This window comes from Carassius auratus, unplaced genomic scaffold (assembly GCF_003368295.1).
Source record: "Carassius auratus strain Wakin unplaced genomic scaffold, ASM336829v1 scaf_tig00032588, whole genome shotgun sequence".
In the NCBI taxonomy this organism is placed as follows: domain Eukaryota; kingdom Metazoa; phylum Chordata; class Actinopteri; order Cypriniformes; family Cyprinidae; genus Carassius; species Carassius auratus.
Genome location: NW_020526010.1, coordinates 51,592 through 72,599, shown reverse-complemented (window position 1 = coordinate 72,599; position 21,008 = coordinate 51,592). Strand labels below are relative to the sequence as shown.

Genomic DNA, 21,008 nt, shown 5'->3' with positions numbered 1-21,008 from the left:
TAATCACTTATTGTGTATGTTTTTTAATAACTACAGCATAGCTTAATGATTCATAATTATGTTTGGTATGTGTGTGATCGAATTTGCTTGCTTGAATTAGCACAGACAATCTTTTATTTGTCAAATACATCATATTCGTGTTATAGGAATCATGTCCAAAATTAGACCCTGCAAGGCAGGAAAATTCGGACCACATGCTTGGTAAGATAATCATATGATTTATGATACCCCCGAGCCAAGACAATATCTGATTGGTCAAGACAACATTTGAGGTGTGGCCAACAGGCCAGTTTAAATACTTAGGACACCATAAAATTGTTGCTTTTAGTCTCTAGCTGTGCTTCTGCTATTAGTCATGTCTGTGCTTTTAGTTGTTAGCTTTGCTTCTGCTACTATTCATGCCTGCTCTTAGCTTTTAGCTTGTAGCTTTAGCTTCTAGCCATGCTGTTTAGTAATCACTGTTCTTTGAGCGCGGTTCCAACGTGCTTCGGCCTGCAAGCCTGCTGCTACTTAGCCACGATGAGAAGGAACACAACCTTGTCTCGTCAAACTTTATTTCTTTTCTTTTCCGTTTGAGAGTTTTGTGTTCTGAGTTAAGTTTTGTAACGTCGAGTCTCCGACGCCTGACCTCGGATGCCCGTTCAACTTCAACCAGCGCACACGACTCTGCACCTTCAGCCAACACCCAACAACCACGAGCTTCCCAAGACGTCAATTCAGCGACTACAATTTAGCGACTCCCTTTCACACGAAACCAAGGCAATGTACCCTCAGACATTTGTGCTGGTGTATCTAATATAATTTTAACCCCATTGAGGAACTCAGTGTGAGCGTTAATTAAGTGCTTGATGGTTGTTCATGTCTATGCAATTTAACGTATTGCTGTAAACTTGGGATTCCATATTTCCATTCTCTTAAACTCATCTTTCCCTACCTTTCGATCTTCCTGCAACTTGTGTGAATGTGTGTGTGCGTGCGTTTATGTTTAGATTAGTTTATATGTCTTAGATTTATCTAATAAAGCCTTATTCATATTGAAGTTAATGTCTTAAACTGCTGATCTTGTTGCTGTGCTAATTTATAGTGTTTTCACTATTGTTTGGATATTAATATCCAGTGCAGATTTGATGTTAAACGGCTCGTTCACTGAATCGCAGGGCGTCTCAGTGATCAGCCGTGAAACAGTGATTCTGTTCAAATTCCCTTTAAATTATTAAATGATTCCTTTTGAGCTAAATTGACCTGTTTCCATTACAATTTCTTCGCAGCCCGGCTAAACATACCAATTTGAAAAACTAACTAAATGCATAGTCAATATAAAAAACTGGTTGATGAGTAATTCCTTACTGCTAAATTTTGAAAAAACAGAGGTGTTAATTATAGGGCCTAAAAACTCTGCTTGTAATAACCTAGAACACTGTCTAAGACTTGATGGCTGCTCTGTCAATTCTTTGTCATCAGTTAGGAACCTAGGTGTGCTATTTGATAGCAATCTTTCCTTAGAAGGCCACATTTCTAGAATTTGTAAAACTGCATTTTTCCATCTAAAAGATATATCTAAATTATGGCCTTTGCTCTCAATGTCAAATGCAGAAATGTTAATCCATGCGATAATGACCTCAAGGTTTAGATTATAGTAATGCTTTATTGGGTGGTTGCTCTTTACACTTACAGTAGTAAACAAACTACAGCTAGTCCAAAATGCAGCAGCAAGAGTTCTTACTAGAACCAGGAAGTATGACCATATTAGCCCGGTCCTGTCAACACTGCACTGGCTCCCTGTCAAACATCGTATAGATTTTAAAATCTTGCTTTTTACTTTTAAAGCCCTGAATGGTTTACCACCTCAGTATTTGAATGAGCTCTTGTTACATTATAATCCTCCACATCAGCTGTGTTCTCAAAACACAAAATCAACTGCGGGCGGCAGATCCTTTCCCTATTTAGCGCCTAAACTCTTACATTTAGATTAAAGAACCATCTCTTAACCTGGCTTACACATAACAAAATAATAATACGACCACTGGGACAAGACCACAGGAAACAGATGATTCTTCTGCACAATCTGACTTTGCTGCAGCCTGGAATTGAACTACTGGTTTTGTCTGCTCAAAGGATAAATGGCCCCCCAACTGAGCCTGGTTTCTCCCAAGGTTTTTTTCTCCATTCTGTCACCGATGGAGTTTTGGTTCCTTACCGCCGTCGCCTCTGGCTTGCTTAGTTGGGGACACTTGATATCATAGATTCACATACTTTTGCACTGCACAGAAATGTAACACTGGGTCATTTTTCTCAATAAATAAATGATAAAGAAAATATTTTTGTCTCATATTTTTGATTGGTTTCTTTTTCGTCTACTTTCAGAACTGTGTGAAACTGATGATTACGGAGCCCCGTATATGCCATGCAAGAAAAAATAAATGAATTGTGCGCACAATTTACTAATTCGTTCCCTCAATTTACTAAAATGTGCACACGATTAGTATTGCGTTCCCTCGATTTACTATTGTGTTCACTCAATTTGCATGCGATTTAGCAACTCGAGGGAACGAATTAGTAAATTGTGCACACAATTTAAAAAACGAGTGAACGCAATAGTAAATTGAGGGAATGCTAGTAATCGTGTGCACTTTTTATTACATTGAGGGAACAAATTAGTAAATTGTGCACACAATTTAGCCTTATATTTATTCCTGTGTGTCATGTGCGGGGCTCCGTAGATGATGAATTGGGTCATATTTCAGAAGAAATATAGAAAATTGTAATGGGTTCACAAACTTTCAAGCAGCAATGTATATAATAACAACAAAAATGTTGTTATAATATATATATATATATATATATATATATATATATATACACATATACACATACACATATATATATTAGTGCTGTCAAAATTAGCGCGTTAACGCATTCGATTAATTTGAAATATTTAACGCGTTAAAAAAAAATAACGCAATTAACGTGGTTGCAGTTTTTTTTATTTCCAGTTGTGGCCTATGTGTGTTCAACGTGCAAAGAAATATGGATAAGACCAAGGAAGGACTTTTAGATGGAAAGTTTCAGTATAAAACTCTGCCGGATTACTCTTCAGTCTGCCACAAGAAACATTACTCTTCATTCAGTCTGCCACAAGAAACAGCAACATTAAAATCATGAACTCAAATGTCATTGTTTAAAAAAAAAAAAAAAAAAACAATGACTAATGTAACAGTGCGTAAATCAGACCTTTCTGTAACGCTAACGTTAATAAGCTTAAATGAAAATAACGAAATAATTGTGTAGCGGAGTATTTTTTGTACACAGTGCCGCGAACTGTCAATCACTCCTGTGCGCGTGCATCACTGTCCTCCTCGCAGCTGCAGCAACTTGCGCTCTCTCTCTTCATCAAGCTTTAAAACAAAAAGGGGACAAAAAGATCATATTATCTTTGTGCATAGGCTATAGATTAATTAGATAAATTAATATCTAAATTTGTGCCTTGCCGTCTACGGTATTTTTTTAGAACTTAGAAAAAAGATGCTGCAGCCAATGAACAGCCAGCGGGGGCTGCAGGACGACTCAACCTCCGCAGACAGTTTTTAATGTTTATCAGACAATAAATACTCAAGATTTTGCTTTAGTATAACTCACAACGAGTTTCACACACCTTCTCCGGCCACGTTGAGTTGTTGACACTTAACAGTGGGAAAAGCAACACATGTGCTATTCACTTGTATAACTTAAGGGTGAATGGGTAATGTAGTTTCTGCTCTGGGTGGGATGAATTAGGAAGCTTGCATTGTAAAGGGCGCTCTGAAAATCGGCAGTGCAGGTAAAAGATTAAAACCTCTATTAAAACAGATGTCCAAATGAGCGTACCGGTACGCTACAAGCACGTTCTGGGCGCACGGAGAGGTGGTGGTACGCTCAAGAGCTATATTGGAAGTGGCGGTACTGAGTACCGGTGTGTACTGGCCCACTTAAAGCACTGGCAATGACTATACTTTGGAATTTTTTTGCAGTCCACTTAGACTTCAACATAGAAATCATTTTTGTTTTTTATTGGCATTGATTGTTTTGAAATTCAAATGGTACTTACATGCCTGTGTTTTTATTTCTGTAATAAATATGGCTTTCAAGCCAACAGTTAATTTGGAGGATATTGATGGTTTATTGCAGGTATGTTGTTTACATGAGAAAATCTGTGTTACAAGTTAAACAAAAATTCCAATAAACAATCATATTTTGAATTTAAATAGTTTAAATAGTTGTCTTGAGTTTACATTAATTATTTACATTTTACATATCCAAAAAGTTTCAGTCTTTTAATTGCGATTAATCGCGATTAATCGCGATTAATTTAAAAAAATTGTGCGATTAATTAGTTAATTTTTTTTAATCGATTGACAGCACTAATATATATATATATATATATATATATATATATATATATATATATATATATATAAATGATGTATATATTAGAACAACATAAATATTAATTATTAACAAATGAAATGAAGAGCAAAACAAGGTAATTAGGAAACAATGGCAGAGATTTTTTTTTTGTATTGTTTATTGTTCTTTATCACAGGCAATAATAATAGTGCACTTTCATTTTTTGAATTATAACACAGACATTTATTTTCTCATCATTATTTTTTTCCCTTCCAATTTAATGACTTGCATTTCTTACAAAAAAGTTCCTACTGTGCGCGATGGGGAAGAGTACAGCTTTACAATCTTAAGAGGAGTTATCAGTAATGACGACAAAGGTAATCAATAATCATCAGATGAATATAGAATGGATAAAGAATGAAGATATGAGTAATATTTTCTGTTTACAACGAACAGATGGGGGGAGGGGGGAGCATACATTGGGGGCAGGCAGGGTGTATGTATATAATGAGAGAAGAGGGAAGGGGGTGGTCTAAAGTATAATTCTATGACTGGGAGTCAGGAGCAGGACGAGGTATATAATGTATGGTAATAAGTGAAGACTAACAATACATATGAAATGTGATACGTGTGCTGTATGTGTGAGGCGATTAACAAAAACAGAATATCATTCAGTGCATTATGTGAAAGGGAGGAGGAGGAGAGGATGGACACATAGAGCAGGAGAATGTCATGAACACAGAGAAACCATGTGAAGTCTATTTCACATTCATTCAGAGTCTGTATTTGCACACTCCCAGACTTACCCTGCCTCAGAACTAACAGAACTGAACAAAGAACATCTTCTGGGTTTTGCTCTGGCGTTTTCTCTGCCTCTGCAAGCGGGCAAGTTTGAGAGCGCACATGCTGACCATTTTGTATATGTGGCTTTAAGGCATTTGATGTGTACTAAAATAAGAACATACCCCCTATTATATCTAATGAACAATGCACCTAAACATTCAACAGTAGTGAAATATATTCAATGTGCTATGGGAAATCAATTCAGGATGATGCAGGAGCTGCTCGATGTCTGAACCGTCCGAAGCTTTGTCTTCAGCTATACTATTTTTGGGCAGAAGTGTATGTGATGGCTGCGGGATGGTGGCAGAGGGAGGACCAGAGCAAAACCTTGCTTTGCATTTAGTGCTCCTTGCGTCAGGAAAAGAGTGGAATGGAGGGAGAGATGGAGAGAGAGAAAGAGAGAGAGAGAGAGTGAAGCATTATGGTCAGATTCTGGGCTTCAGAGCAGAGGCTCATTGGAGAAAGAGCTTTTAAGTGGATATTCAGGATCAGGTTCTCCCCCATTCACACATGTAATGAGCTTAAAAGCCCCACTGATCCTGAGTCTGCACTTAAGAGAGCACTTCACTGATTCCCGTGGGTAGGCGAGGAAAGGGACAACTATTTTTTTGAATACAATTCTCTTTTTAGGACACTGCATTCCAGTTTCAAAGTCCTGTTATCATTCATTTTGTTTTACAAGATCAGTTTTGAAAAGGAGTGTGTGTGTGCATGTGTGAAAAAAGAATACTGCTCGCATTTCGTACGAAGGGCTGGCCTGGTACGCACGAGTCCGAAACTTTGGGCTCTTGTCTGAGTAACATTCTCAAAGATGAAGAGTGAACACAGAGGGCCTTCTTCTCATTCCCTCTGTTTTGTTCCTCTGCTTTCATAAGGTTCACTTCAGTCTTTACGTCATACATCCTGGAGGGTTTAGAAGTCTCTTTCCTGTGGGAGACGTCCAAGGCATGGAGCCATTGCTTGGATGAAGTTTTTCTCCAGCTTTTTCTCCTTTGGGAGTTTTCTTCTTTTTTATTGAAAATGAAATGAAAATGAGATGGGTAAACGAAGGCTACTCAAATGGTTTTCAAAAGGACATTTGCAGCATTGATATCAAATATTTGAAGTTTTCTGCCATTTTCTAGTTAGAAATTATTCCACCCCTGTCGTTTGGACATTAGTAGCATCAACACTAATCCAATAAATAAATAAATAAATAAATAAATATTCACTGAAATAAATATATTTAAATAAATTAATTAATTAAAATGTTTTTTTTTTAATTCACTTAATTTTGTTGCTGGAAATATTATAATATAAATATTCAAATGTAAAGCAAAAAATACTTTTTTGGACTTCTATTTATGATGGAAGTTCTACCAGGAATCACATGAGAAACTGGTGAAGGCTTTCACATTTTTTCTCACACTATCTCTTTGTAAGACACAAAGGAGTGACTGGCTATTTTGTTCCTCTTGTTCGGTCTCTGTGTGAACATGTCATGGGAAATCTGGATGCCTGCTCATCCCTCCGTGCCCTGCTTAGTGAGTGGGATGAATCTGAGATACTTTCAGAACTGGAAATTTTGCCAACTGCAGCTTCCAGTGGGCAGCTCTCCACTGCATTTCTGACACTGACTGATTTCAGATCCACAACATATCACAGAGTTCAGGATCTACAACACAAGCTTGAACAATCAGTGTTAAACATAGCCTATATCTTCAACACGTAACATCTCACTAAAGGCCTTATCCGTCCTCAGCTCATGAAGGTATAATCACACAGGACTTGTGTTACAAAATTTAGATCGCCATTCTAAAGATCCCTATTATTTTCTTTACATAGTGTTCTAGAAATCCTTTTTTGTGTTCCAAGTGCTGTAAGGAATGGAGAACTTCCCACTTTTTCCCACAATGTTTGCTTTTCTCTACCTCAAACAGCTCATTGTGATTTTCTGATGGATCATTGATTATGATGATGAGGATGAGGATGATAATGAGGATGATTATACGTTTTGGAGACATTCTTTCTTGTCCCACTTGGTGTTTGTTCCTCCTTGTATAGTTTGTTGCCATTAGATGTCCACCGGATGTCAATCTCCTTGTTTGTAGAGTATGAAATAATTTATAGCTGGGGTTTCTATTAAGCGATACAGCTTGCTTTCATTTTTCAAATCCTTTGTTCCTAACAAGGATACTTGATCGTAATTCTTTTTCATCAGAAGATTATTTGCATGAAAGAACACTTCCATGTGGATAGACTCCTGACTCTCCTATTGTCGCAGTTGGATCCCAGGGTTTCCACTAGTGATGTGAGAATCAAGGCTGAGTATACCTGTTGTCGTCTACTGTGCAGATGGACTATGAGGGAGTCATGTCTGGGGGGAGTCAAGAGCGGGGATTGTTCCCACCCGCTTGACAGCTTGTCTGATTAGTTCACTTAGGGTTGAGACTGGGTCCCATTTGAGGACAGGAGGCGAGTTTTATCCTTCCCAGACCCCTTTCTTTGTAGTACACTCACACTACCGCCAATACTGCTCCCTTCTCCTCGATCGCTGCGCTCTGCTCGCTCACCGCGATCACCTCCGCCCTCCGAGCGACGGGAGTTCTGTCGGGTCGGTGTGCTGGGTGCGCGAGACGAAAGCCCATTTTTCTCATCTGGGAGAAATACAAATAAAAGTACATTAAAATCAAAAATAGAAATGAATTTTAAGTTCAGATTTTTATACATGGTACATTAAAATGTGAAACCTTCACATTTCACTAATAAAAAACTAAAGATTAAAGATCTATAAAACCAAACTAAAAATGGCCACAAATTAATTTTAGTTTTAGATTTTGGTACATGGTATATAAACCTTATCATTTTTTCTGCATTATGCATTAAAATGGCATGCGTAACCATGTGTTTTAATATCTAAATATAACATTTACCATAATAAACTTTGGCTGCCCTAAAATATGAAAATTTTAATTAAAAAAATATACTACTAAGCTTAAAAACTAATGTACACAAATAATCAGGGGCGCACATAAGTTTTTCAGCCTGGTTCTCACAAGAGCACTGAGACTTTTTATTGTGGTCTTCACATTGGATCCATTAAATAAAACTATTAAAAAAAAATAAAAAATAAAAAGATTAATAATTATGATAATAATGTAATTGCATGTTATTTAAATTTAAAAAATAAATAATAACAATAAAAAAGTGTGAAGATGCTATTATATTTAAAATAAAGAGAACATTAAATAAACAATTCAATTGTTTTATATAAAACTTAAAAATAAAATGCTAATATTTACTTTTTTATATATGAATTTTATGCATTGTGCTTTAAAACCGGCAGCCTAGATGTATGCTTTCAGTCTGAATAGAAATCTTATACATTATTACAGTTTGTCCACCTAAAATGGTAATTGTGCATTAACAGCTGTCAAGTACGTTATGCAAATGAGCCGTCTGAACTCATTTACACAGCGCATTTTTTATTTTGGTCAGGTATGCGCACGTGCACCCCTGTAAATAAAAAAAAAAATAGCTTAAGATTAAATGTGGCTAAAACTAAACTAAAATGAATTAAAATATCTGATTTAATTTATTTTGTATGATGCTATGTTTTTGGGTGGAAGTGTGCATGTAACATTCACCTGTAAGCGCCTGCACCGAGGGCTGGTCATGTGTACTGAGCAGCTGAGTTTGAATGGTCTCTACCACTCTTTTAAACCTGCGACTAGGACCTGAAAAACATTATCATCACATCTGTAGAAATGACAGCATGTACAGACTCATGACACTGGCTCTCTCGTCTCCTAAATACCTGATAATAGGGTGAAGGTGACACTGTAGATGCCAGTCTCCCTCCTTCCCTCCCTTTCTCTCTCTTTCTCCCGCTCTCGTTCTCTCTCTCCTTCAGAGAAGGCGATGTCAACCTGAAATTTGACAGGTTTCTGGAAGACAGATGGACCTCCGGAGGTCTTGTACTCCGCCCGGAAACTTGTCTGAGAGATGACACTGTGACTCAGGGAGGGAATCTAGAGGAGAGCAGAGATGTACATCAAAGTTTGAATCTTCAGAAGAGAATGAACAAAGCTTATCTGAAGTGAGGAAAGCAAACACCTAACATTAAAAATATACTAACTGATAGAAAGGCATGGACAATATCAGCCTTGATTGAGCTTAGTGGTTTGTCTCTGATCACCACGAATATTTGCTCTTCCCTCTCCAGACTGATGAAATTTCCAAACCAAGACTTCTTTGCCAGCCTATAGAAAAATATGACAAAAATGCAGATAAATATACAAAATATATAGTTCACATACATATATTATACAAGAATGTTCTCTTTGAAAATGCAGAGTCTTCTCATCTGCCTTCATTCCTAGAACTGTACACATTCAAGGTAAAGTAGCCAGATAATGCTGAAAAAGCTTCAGAACAAACACTAGATCACTAGATCATAGGAGCAGGTTTTTGCTGTAGCAACATTGAGCGTATGACACATTGCTTACATAAAATGCATCAATGTTAAAAATCAGTAACTGTTTTCATTATATGGTTGATAACCAATACATGTCTATTATCAAAATTCTACTTTGTGTAAATTGATGTAAAATTAAACACAAAAAAAAGTTAAACCAGTGGTTTTAAATGCTCCTGTTGAATTTTAGTATCACATTACAATGCACAGTGTAATTTCAGTGTTATGTACTATTATAGTATATAATAGAACATATAGTAAAAAAAATTGCATTATTTTTTTTTTTTTTTTCGCCATTATTTAACTGATAAAAGTACAAAGAAAAAAATTCTAAAGTGTTCACTGATCAACATAAATGTATTTTGTAAATGTACAAATTTTGATTTTGATGCTGAAACACACTCCAAAAAAGTTGGGACAGAGGCATGTTTAATGCGGTCACCTCAACTTTCCTTTTAATACAATGTTTCATTGTTTGGGAATTGAGTATACTAATTGTTAAAGTTTTGCAAGTTACATTTGTGTCCAAACTCACTTGATACAAGACTTCAGAAGCTCAGCAGGCTTTGATCATCGTTGTCTGATTCTCCTTTTCATGACATATTCTCTCTGGGTCTACAAACCACACTGTTTTATCACATGCAGAATGAGAGCAGGCATTATCTTGATCTAATAACCATGGACTTCCCATGAAAGACATTATCTTGATGGCAGTATATTTCTCTGTACAATCCCAATATATGCCTCCATGTCAATAGTACTAAAATAAAAAATAGTACACAAAATAAAAAGCAAACATAAAATATGGCCCAGGCCTGGTCCACTCTCGTCCTTCACTATAGTCGCTCCAGTTTCATATCCTTCCATCTCCTACGTGGGACTCGAGACCGGTGGTGGGGCGCAGGTGCAGCTCATCTTCAATCACTACAGCTGGCCTCACTCCTCGTTCCCATGCCTCTCGGCCCCGCCCCACTTGCCACATAGAGATTCAAGTTGCATTTCTTAATGCAGCAGCAGACTGTTTTTCTGAAGTACTCCTGAGCCCATGTGGCTATATTTAACACTGCAGCATGCAATGCCATCTGAGGGCTCAAAGGTCAAGCACATTCAACTGAGGTTTCCTGTGATTTCTCTGGATTCCCTGAATCCTTTCACAATATTACATATGGTAGTGGATGAAAACCTAAATTTGTTGCAATTTTGCGTAGTGAAATGTGATTTTTGATTTGTTTGACACTTCTCTCATTAAAATTGCCACAAAGCGATTGAGCCATGATCCAGCTTTGCTTGCAAAGACTGAGATGCTCCTTTTATACCCAATATTTATACCCTGACTTTTTACCATTTCACTGCTTACTGTCAACTGTTTCAAAACAGTTTAACGTGGATATTCTGTAACCTTTTCACTTTTATTTTGCTTCTGTCCCAACTTTTCAGGAATGCGTTGCAGCCATCAAAAACCAAATACATTTGAATACACAGTGAAAACTTTGGAAATATTATCCTCTCTGTGGCTGTTTTCAGACTCTGTGTGCAAACCAAAATATTACTGGATCATTACAATTAACGGCAAAAATAATGTTTGAAATATTTGCAATGTTTGTAAAAGTAAAGTGATATTCCCTTCTTACACACTACAGCAAAAGATAGAAATAACTGGTTTAAAAAAAATTTGGGTTGGTGAAAATACTGATTTATTCCTCTAAATACTTACTCTGGGCTGGACTCTGGAGTTAAACTGGACATATCTTCTGACGTAGGAACTATTGACACAAATAAAAAATATTTTACTATGACATTTAACTCAATGACAGCAATACTTTGGAGATGCTCCTCTCACCCTGTAGCCTTCGACGGTGGAAGCGTGGCGAACCCAGCAGGTTGTTCTTGAAGGAGTTGAGGCGAGTCCTCCAGTGGGCTGAACTACTGGCAGCCATTCCACCACTTCCCCCAGGACTGGAGGGCGGGGTTAGGGACATGGAACCACCGCCCACACCACCACCTCCTTCAGCTCGTGAAGAGGAGGAAGAGGAGGAGGAGGAGGGCGGGGTGGGAGGGGGGTGCTGGGGATGGTGCACAGGGGTCCCCAGAGGGGTGGGGAGTGGGGAGCCCTGTGGGGTGACCTGCGACACATGGGGAGAGTTAGGATAGATGGTCTTAGTGACAGACTTCAGGACAGAAGGAGTAGGGAAGAAGAAACGAGGAATGGGGGACAGGACTGGAGAGGGGGAGGGTGAAGGAGACGGAGGAGTCTGCAGGGGGAGGGACTTCATAGACTGCAGGTGGGGGCGGTCAGAGGCCGCTTTTGTGGGTAGGGTCTGGGTTTTTTGGTCAGGCACGCGTTGGGACACCCGGGCTGTGGTGGAACTTCCTGCTTTGGGGTCTTTGGACTGGGTGGTGGAAGCAGTGGTGACTTCAGTTTGGCTGAAAGTGAAAACTGGGCTCTGACAGGTAGGAAGAGAAAGGACAGAAGGATGGAGAGGGAAAGAGGAATGGAGAGATGGACACAGCAATGGTCATGAGCGTTAATGAAAGATATGGTATATGATTATTAACATTAGAATTAAACTGAGAAGAGTTAGGAAAATGATGCAAAGCTCTTTAGAGAAGCACGTGAAATCTAGTATCAATTAGTAATGAATGTTAGGTCTTTAATTGAGGTGCAAAATGCAAGTTAAAACAAGCTCTTAACATTTGTGTGTGTGTGTTTGGTGTGGATAATGACTCCAGTATGAGGACAGTATGAGATAGATGAACATAAAAAGAGCAGCTGAATCCAGTTCAGCTTTGCTATTCATAGCACAATATCAAAAACAAGCACGAAACCTTTCACCATTGTAAAATGAGCTCTACAAAGTAGTATTTTACTTCTAATCCAGTATCAGTTAAAGATGTGGAGTCACTTACTCGAGGGCTGCTGAGGGGACTGGATGAGAGGCCTGTTGAAGCTCCGCTAACTGACCGAGACCTGTCAGAACGCCAGGACATATCAGTCAAACATCCCTTTATATTCACAGATATCTTCATTATCTTAGATATACACCTCTAGTGTGAGTACAAGTCTTAGTAGGGAATTCACTAGGAATTCACTAGCACCAACTTATACTGCTGTTCATCTGTATTTTCTGCTCTGTGGTTCTGGATATATATTTTTGATCCTTCGGTCATTTATTTGATGAATTAGGAATATTTTACATGGTATGCCGCAACCACAAGTTCATTTTGACTATGAGAGACGGGGCCAGCAATGTTTGGCATTCACAAGAGTCCAGGTGCTGTGTTGTGCTAGCTAGCAGCGCACACTGTGGAAGATTAAAACGTTTTTTTGGGTGTTTTAGCAATTTACCTTAATCACAGCTGTCATTTTGCTTTTACGTGATCAAAAAACAACATGAAAGAAAATAAGATAATACTTGCTGTTGCAGATTTTCCTGAGCTCTATGTGCCTAAACATAACACATACATTGATTTCAATTTCTTAAATTTGTTTCATTAGCTTTCACTTAGATACTGCAAAAAATACAATATTATACAGTAATTGTCTGAGATCAAGAATGTTTTAACTTGCTAGTATTTATTATGGAGCGGTGTTGGTACCAAAACCGGGAGGTGGATCTAATAGACTGGGAGTCTGAACTGGAGATTGAACTACCCCCTTTTTTCCTCAACCTGGGCCCCCTGAACCTAGGCATCCCCCTAGCTTGTTGGCTATCTGTCTCCGCCTTGGGCTCCTCCTCCACCTGCTCCGTCACCATTGGTCGGCAGCCACTCCTCCTCCATGGCTCCTCCCTCCGTCGGCTCCACCATGGACTCTGTCTGCCCGCTCATCCCTCCCTGATAGAATTGTTACAGCATGGGATGCGTCTTCCGGGAGGGGGGAGTTATGTCACGCCCCAGACTCATTTTGTTGTGTTTTCCCTCCCCATGTATACTGTGTTCCCTTTAATTAGTCATTCCATGCACCTGTGTTTTCCCAGTTGTCATGTGTTTAAATTCCTAGTCCTTTCAGTTTGTTTTGTCAGTTCTACTTGTTGGATGTCTCCTTGGTTTCCTTTCTCTATTTCGGATTATTATCTCCAGCATTTCTTCATTCCCTTCTAGCGGGAGAGTGTGACAGTACCATCCATGTAAAATTCCTTTTCACTGCTGCCATGAATAATGATAAATAGAACATGCATACAAACATTTCTTTTTAAATAAATTATGAGAGGCAAACAGCTTTTGGGGGGAATAAGTTCCATCTATTATGAGTCTAGCTTACATATTAAAAAAAATATATAAATGCACAAGAGCGCATGGTTAAAGTTGCAATATTTACTGTAATAGTAAAAAAAAATGGTGCCAAAATAGGCCTATCACACCAAATTTGTGCAAGTCATCAGTGAATTTACCCAGTATTGTATCTGAAAGGCACTTGAAGTTGAACAGAGGACACATGTGGTACATCATGCTTGACTTTCAGATGAAGGTTAATACAAAGTTATCAAACAGTTGGCATGTACCTCTGGCTATGTGCAGAGGTATCCAGTGCTCTGCGGGGAGGTGTTGGAGAGCCCTGCTCTGTCACACTCAGTACCTCCAGACTCTTTCTCTCCGGCCGACAGCGCCCATGACGGGTCAACATGGGCGAGTCCACCCGCTTACGGGGAGGATCTGATCACACAACCACAACAACACACACACAGCCACTGTAACACAAACATCTACTGTGTGCTCTTCATGAACAATTCACATTACAAACCTTACTATATCCATGATGGAATCTAAGGTTTGTTTTATATATATACTATATAACTATATATAAAATATACAACTGCAATGCAGCACAGATTATCTGTATTACAATGTTTGAAGGGAAATTAGCATAGAAGCTGAAAAAGAAGTCCTTTTCAATGTCTTAATGAGAGACGGAATGCTTCTAAGCAACAGGGTAAATTGTACCTGAATACAACATGTGCATTATGAGAGACGAATCATGGCATGACAGTGAAATGATGGACTAACATAATAGGGTTGCACATTTAAGTCCAAAAATCTGATTGCAATTATTTTCTCAAATTTTCAGATGTGCACTGTGATACAGTAAACACTGACTATCTCACAGTTCATTGCAGCTTAAATTTTGAAGAAAAAGGGACTAAAAATTACACTGAAAAAAGTGTGCAAAAACTACAAAATTATAAGCTTTTCTCCAGATTGTCCCAAACTCATCTAAATAGCCAGAAAAATAATTATTTCAGTAAAAAAAAGTGTACTGAGTGAAAAAAAAATCCAATAAAAAATCTTTTCTCTTAATTTTCACATTGTACCTGAAACTTAAAGGCAACTCAAATCTCTTTAGTCAGCTTCAGCTAATAATCTATCAGTCGACTTTACATTCATACTTTTGTTTTTTTTGGATCATTTTCAATGTGAATAATAGTATTATTTTTATTATTTATATCATTGTTTGTTACTAGCTTATTTTTAAAGACTGTAGTAATTATTTCACTGTATTTCTTTGGTAATATATTTCCATCCTAATTTCTTTACTTTCACATGTTAAACCCTCAAGCTTTTGTTTTCGTGGAAAAATGCTTGTAATGTTTACATTTACATAAATGTATAAAAGTGTTGCTTTTCTCAGAGAACATTATAAGCAATGCTTTGATTTCTTTCTTTTTTTTAAGTGAATTATTTTGATTATTATTTTTTTTTATTATTATTAATTGTGTAGCCCTACCAGGGAGAGACACACCATACAAACAATAAGCCTCTTTATTAACAAAATGTATGAAAGTAAATAGAAATGTCAAAAATCATGTTGGCATCAATGGCAGATGGACAACTTTTGACTTTTTTTTACTTTTTACAGAACTTTTTGTTCTGTATACATTAGGAAGTCCCTTTCTGATCCAGCCTGCAGCACCTGCCCTAACAACCACATGCTACGACTTCCCTGTCAACCTCCTAATGATGATGATCCTCCACCTTGAAGTGTCTTTCTAGTCCTAGTCTTGTCTTGATCTGTTTATTTTGGGAACAAGCCCTCAATATGTTACATTAACAAATCACTGATGTTTGCCTTAGAGCCTTTAAATAAAACTGGCTTACTTTCAGGCCTAAAGCACCAGCGTGCTTTCTAGGTTACCAGCTATTCTCATGGTGTTGAACATGACAGCAACACACACAGGCCTAAACTGCAAAAGCTCACTCACCAATATCATTTCTGGGTGGAAGATGTTCATCTTCATAACTAGGGTAGCGCTCCTTTCTGTCCAACAGAAGATAGTAGATCAACTTTTCCTGGTTTTCTCTGGGAAGGGAGAGTTGCAAGTCAGAAAACCAAACTGACTTTCATTGTATTGACAGAAGCGTTCTTCAAAATATCTTCTCTTGGGTTTCACAGAAGAAAGTAGGCATACAGGAGTGGAATGAGTAATATCTTTTTTTTTTTTTTGAGTGAACCATCAGATCATCTCCTTGAAATCTTGAGTTTGTGCATTATTCTTTTCTGAATTACAGGCTGAGATGTGTTGAAGTTCAGACTCACTCTTCACACTGCAGGTCTCTGGTGAGCTTGACACGGTCTCTGAAGCAGCCCAGGGAGTGCATGCTCTCCAGAACATCAGGGTCCAGATCTGTTAGAGACAGAATCCTCTTCACACACACACGCCTCGGGGCTGGCTGCTCTGGACACGGCTCGTTCCTGCCCCCTCTGAGACAGGACGACACACAGACACACAGGCAAGTCAATGTGGAGTGCACATTGTGGGCATTACATGCAACAACATAAAATAAAATCCACTTTTATTGGAATAGTTCTGTGTAACCCAGACAGTGAATGTTTTGCACTGCACAGTGACCACAGTGACATAAACGTGGTTCTTATGATGCATAGGCTATATTCCAGATCTTCAGTTGACATATGAGAGCTTTGTGTGAAGAGCAGACTCAAGTTATTTTTCCTCATACGTATGACACAAACCTCTATGTTAATGACATTTGATCATGAGAAGGTCAAGAACCTGTGACATTTGATGATGTAAATGATGATATTTGGCTGAACTCTAGACAGGACGGCAAGATTTTTCTTCAAAATGAACATTCAGTCTGATTGTTGCAAAAAACAATCATGATAGGCTTTTTGGAGCTTGACAGACATACTATAAACTGATGATTTATGAAAAAGTGCTGCTCAAATAGTTTTCAAATTCTCCTTTTGTGTTGACATGGCATGACAGACAGTGAACAGTTTTCTTTTTTGAACTTTTCAAGGTACCTCACATGATACTTACTGATACCAAGGGTGCTTTTGTATTTCTTCCAACTGAGAAAAGAATAACACAAGAATTAACATTAACATTCCTTGACAATACAGTAAGTTTATAGTTTTATTCAGCAAGGATGCATTAAATTTATAAGAGTGACAGTTAAGATGTTTTAAATTAATTTATGACGTATACCGTTAACTTTTATTTTAAATGACGGTCTTTTAAATTAAAAGGTTACCACAGGTTCTACAAAAATATTTATATTTAATAGTAATATTTAGTACAACTGTAACTATTCTTAACATAATAATGAAAATGTTTCTTTAAACACCAAATCTGCATATAAGAATGATTTTTGAAAGATCATACGACACTGAAGACTGGAGTAATAACATTTTCAATAAAAAACATTCTAAAATATATTTGGATAGGTAACAATTATTTGAAATCATGATATTATTTCACAATATAACTGTTTTCACTGTATTATTGATCAAATAAATGCAGCCTCTTAAAAACCCCTTTGAACACTGTGAATAGTAGTGTGCAGACAATTTCTATATAAAAAGAAGTGTTGCATACCGTGAAGCGTTTCTCAGGGTTGACCTCAATCATGCCACGGAGGAGAGCCTGGCAGTCTGGAGGAATGAAGTGGGGCATGTGAAATACCCCACTCTTCACCTTCTCCAACAGCTGACGCAGGTTATCATGGTCAAAGGGCAACGCTCCCTGTGAGGTGAGATGTTACAACTGAGAGCATCAAGTCTGCAATATGCCCACAGTCAATGGCATAAAACTTAAGACATAAAACACATATTTTCCAGCCATTCACTTTTTTTCATTAAATAAAAAAGGCATTCAAGGAAGGTATTAAAGGTGGGTGGAAATGTCAGAAATGACACAAATAAGATGCAGCAAGCTTCTTACCACCAACAGAGCAAAGAGAATAACCCCACAGCTCCACACATCTGCCCGACGTCCGTCATATTTCTCTCCCTGTGAATCGAAAAAAAACACTAAGTACAGATAAGCACTGGCTGATTGTATAATATGAATCTATGAGACTTATACGTTAAAACATATGGTGCTTTTGCTCTAAGAGCTTTGTCCTTACCCTGATGACCTCAGGACATGCATAATGGGGTGATCTGCAGATACATAATATAGAGCATTAATATTTCATCTTCATTAATACAGTATTAAAAGGGCAAAAAGACAAAACTACTGACCCACAGCTGGTCTCCAGCAGACTGTCCCCAACCTGTAGGGAGGCCATGCCAAAGTCAGCAATCCTGATATTATTCTTCTCATCCAGCAGGAGGTTTTCAGGCTTGAGATCTCTGTGGCTGAAAAAAACAATTTAATGACAGCATTGTAATATATTTTTGTATACTGTAATATTTTTCCGTAAGTATAGGAAACCATAATTATTTTAGACAGTGAGAATAACCTATTTTTGCGTTCCATAATGCATACCCAGCAGAACATGCAACAAGAACAAATCAAATAAATCACAAGTTTTGTAACACAATTACACATGCTTAACTTTCTTTTTTTTTTTTTATCTATCATCACTCCCGTTCAAGTTGGGGGTTGGTAACAGTTTGGGGTTGGTAAGATTTCTTAAATAATTTTGAAAGAAGTCTCTTAACATGCTCACCATGGCTGCATTTATATTATTACAAATGAAATTGTTTTCTATTATAATCTATTCTAAAATGTAATTTATTCCAATGATGTCAAATCTGAATTTTCATCATCATTATTCCAGTCTTCAGTGTCACGTGACCTTCAGAAATCATTCTAATATGATGATTTACTGCTCAAGAAACATTTCTAATCAATGTTGAAGACAGTTGTGCTGGTTAATATATTTGTGTTAACCATTATATATTCTTCAGGATACTTTGATGAACAGAAGGTTCAAAAGAACAGCATTTATTTGAAGTAGACACATTGTATAACATTATGAATGCCTTTTGAACAATTTAATGCACCCTTACTGAATAGAATGATTAATTTCCTATAATAAAAAAAAAACAATGTGCTGACCCCAAATCTATGTATGGTAGAGTTCCTGAGTACATATAGAATGACCCATATTTGGATAAAATGCAAGTCAGCTTGGGGTTCATAACTTATCCGCAAGTTTTCATCCGCACTCACATTCACATAATCTATAGAATGCTGATTATGCGCAAATATTATGAGAAAATGTGCCTGTTAAAGAATCTGTGTGTTCTGCACATTAAATAAAAAAAGGTAAACAGAGACATCTACCATATAGAGTGACTGTGACAGAAGTCCAGAGCAGATATGATTTGTCTGAAGAATTTTCTAGCCTCTTTAGGGGTCAATCTGCCTTTCTTTACCAGGTAGTCAAACAGCTCCCCACCAGATACATGTTCCAGCACTAGATACCTAGAGAAAAAGAAAGACATTTATGACACAAATGCACAGAGATAGATGCACATGAAATGGTACACACATCACACCTCCAGAGAATGCAGGATGTGATAAGTCTAGTAGACAAGACGAGACAAGGCCAGACATGCTTCAGATGTGTGGAGAAACAGAGCAGTACTTACAGATATTTGTTATTCTCGTACACATCATACAGTTTTAGGACATGAGGGTGCTCTATTAGTTTAAGAATAGCTATCTCTCTCTCCACCTGCAGAAACAGGGAGAGCGAGGAACATTGAATGAGAGTTGAATAGGAAAAAGGAACAACTTTGATGAAGGAAATAACCAAGCAAAGACGATCTCTTTCAATTAGAACTATTATAGTCAATATGTTAACAAGAGTCTGACAATCAACAGTAGACACGGACAAAAATGGCTTAGCAGGAAGAGTCTTGCATTTCTTTAGCACAGAACATTAGGGCAGATGCAGCAAAGACTGTGGTTAATAAAGCAGTTGGAGTTATGCAGCTTCTGTGCTACTACTTACTGTAAATGAGAAAATGCTACATAAGCAGGAGGCGACTGAGAAAAACTAGAACTTTTAGAAATTTGCATTGTAAATTCATAGTGCACAAAACTTACTTTCATAAGAACAGACTCGGATAGCTTTTCTCTGTTAACTATCTTTATGGCCACCTTCTGTCCTGTGATACAGTGAATTCCTAACTTCACCAGACCTGCAGGAGGAACACAGATCGTCATTCTTCACAGGTGCATTTTAAAAGCGGACAACATTCAAATCCAGATGAGATGCGCTTGTAAAAACTGAAAAGCAGACAGCATATGTCTGCGACATTCAGACAGCACAATTTTAGGTAATCAATTCCCATTTACAGACCATTACACATGAAAAAAGCAGCACTACGAAAAACACTACTGACTTATGCACACTCCAAAAAAATAACATAAAAACACCAATACATACTGCTCATAGACAGTCTCATAAAGCATCTACTTCTTAATGTATGTAGATCTATATCATTCTTGTGAACATTCATATCCTATTTAGGCAACAATATACTGACAAACACGATCTTAGTGGCCTTTGCATTCAGAACAGAATGGTTGCAAGCCATTATTATACCTTAAAACTAACTAGTATCTAGGTTTACATGACTAGTACATTTGATAATTAGGCTACTAGCAATCTAATAGTGACAGGAATTATTTTACATTTTACTTTACACTATAATACAGATTCTCATTTGTTGCTTTACCTGTTTCTTACTGGTAACAAACTGCAATTTGTAAGCAAATTTTAAGTTAGTACCAATTCAAGATTTCCTAGTACTTTATGATTAGACACTACCTCGTATGTATTTAAGTTGTTACTTGTGTAATTGAACTAAAGTAACGGACTACTCATTACCTACAACATGTACAACCTAAAAAAAAAAAAACTGTATCTACTGAAAAAAGAAATGGTATAACAGTTTGGGTAGTTACTAGTTTTCATGATATCAAATAAAACTGTGAGAATAGATATAACTATTGGAAAAGTAACTGGTAAGAACCTATTGAACAGTTACTTGTAAAACCTTAACAGGTTCCAGCAAAGGTGGAAAGTGACAAGTTGAACCACAGATCCAAGTAACAGTGATCTGTCT

At 37.5% G+C, this 21,008-nt stretch overlaps 1 protein-coding gene across 2 annotated transcripts; it reads right to left on the bottom strand.

Moving 5' to 3' along the window:
• Positions 1 to 5,339: 5,339 nt before the first annotated feature.
• LOC113080932 (serine/threonine-protein kinase BRSK2-like) lies at positions 5,340 to 20,789 on the bottom strand. Of its 2 annotated transcripts, none has more exons than XM_026252988.1 (18): positions 19,984 to 20,789; positions 19,524 to 19,609; positions 19,216 to 19,356; positions 18,165 to 18,281; positions 18,050 to 18,083; positions 17,863 to 17,931; positions 17,518 to 17,664; positions 16,960 to 16,991; positions 16,215 to 16,379; positions 15,880 to 15,977; positions 14,185 to 14,335; positions 12,590 to 12,650; positions 11,523 to 12,126; positions 11,397 to 11,445; positions 9,344 to 9,467; positions 9,023 to 9,236; positions 8,853 to 8,942; positions 5,340 to 7,862 (listed from the first exon to the last, which is right to left on the bottom strand). In XM_026252988.1, the coding sequence occupies exons 1-18, from the start codon at positions 20,101 to 20,103 to the stop codon at positions 7,645 to 7,647; spliced, it is 2,520 nt and encodes an 839-aa protein (XP_026108773.1). In that variant the 5' UTR covers positions 20,104 to 20,789; the 3' UTR covers positions 5,340 to 7,644. The 2 variants fall into 2 exon arrangements, with proteins under 2 accessions (XP_026108773.1, XP_026108774.1); XM_026252989.1 differs by having other exon boundaries at positions 11,523 to 11,805; positions 19,984 to 20,782.
• Between the last annotated feature and the right edge of the window lie 219 nt (positions 20,790 to 21,008).

What these genes read in the sequence shown, in the direction of transcription:
- LOC113080932 (XM_026252988.1), bottom strand. Translation starts at nt 20,103, where the DNA reads ATGACGATCTGTGTTCCTCCTGCAGGTCTGGTGAAGTTAGGAATTCAC. An exon ending in TACGAGAATAACAAATATCT is followed by an intron (nt 19,357 to 19,523) that starts GTAAGTACTGCT and finishes CTTTTTCTCTAG; the next exon opens with GTATCTAGTGCTGGAACATG. An exon ending in CATGTCCTGAGGTCATCAGG is followed by an intron (nt 17,932 to 18,049) that starts GTAAGGACAAAG and finishes TTCGATTCACAG; the next exon opens with GGAGAGAAATATGACGGACG.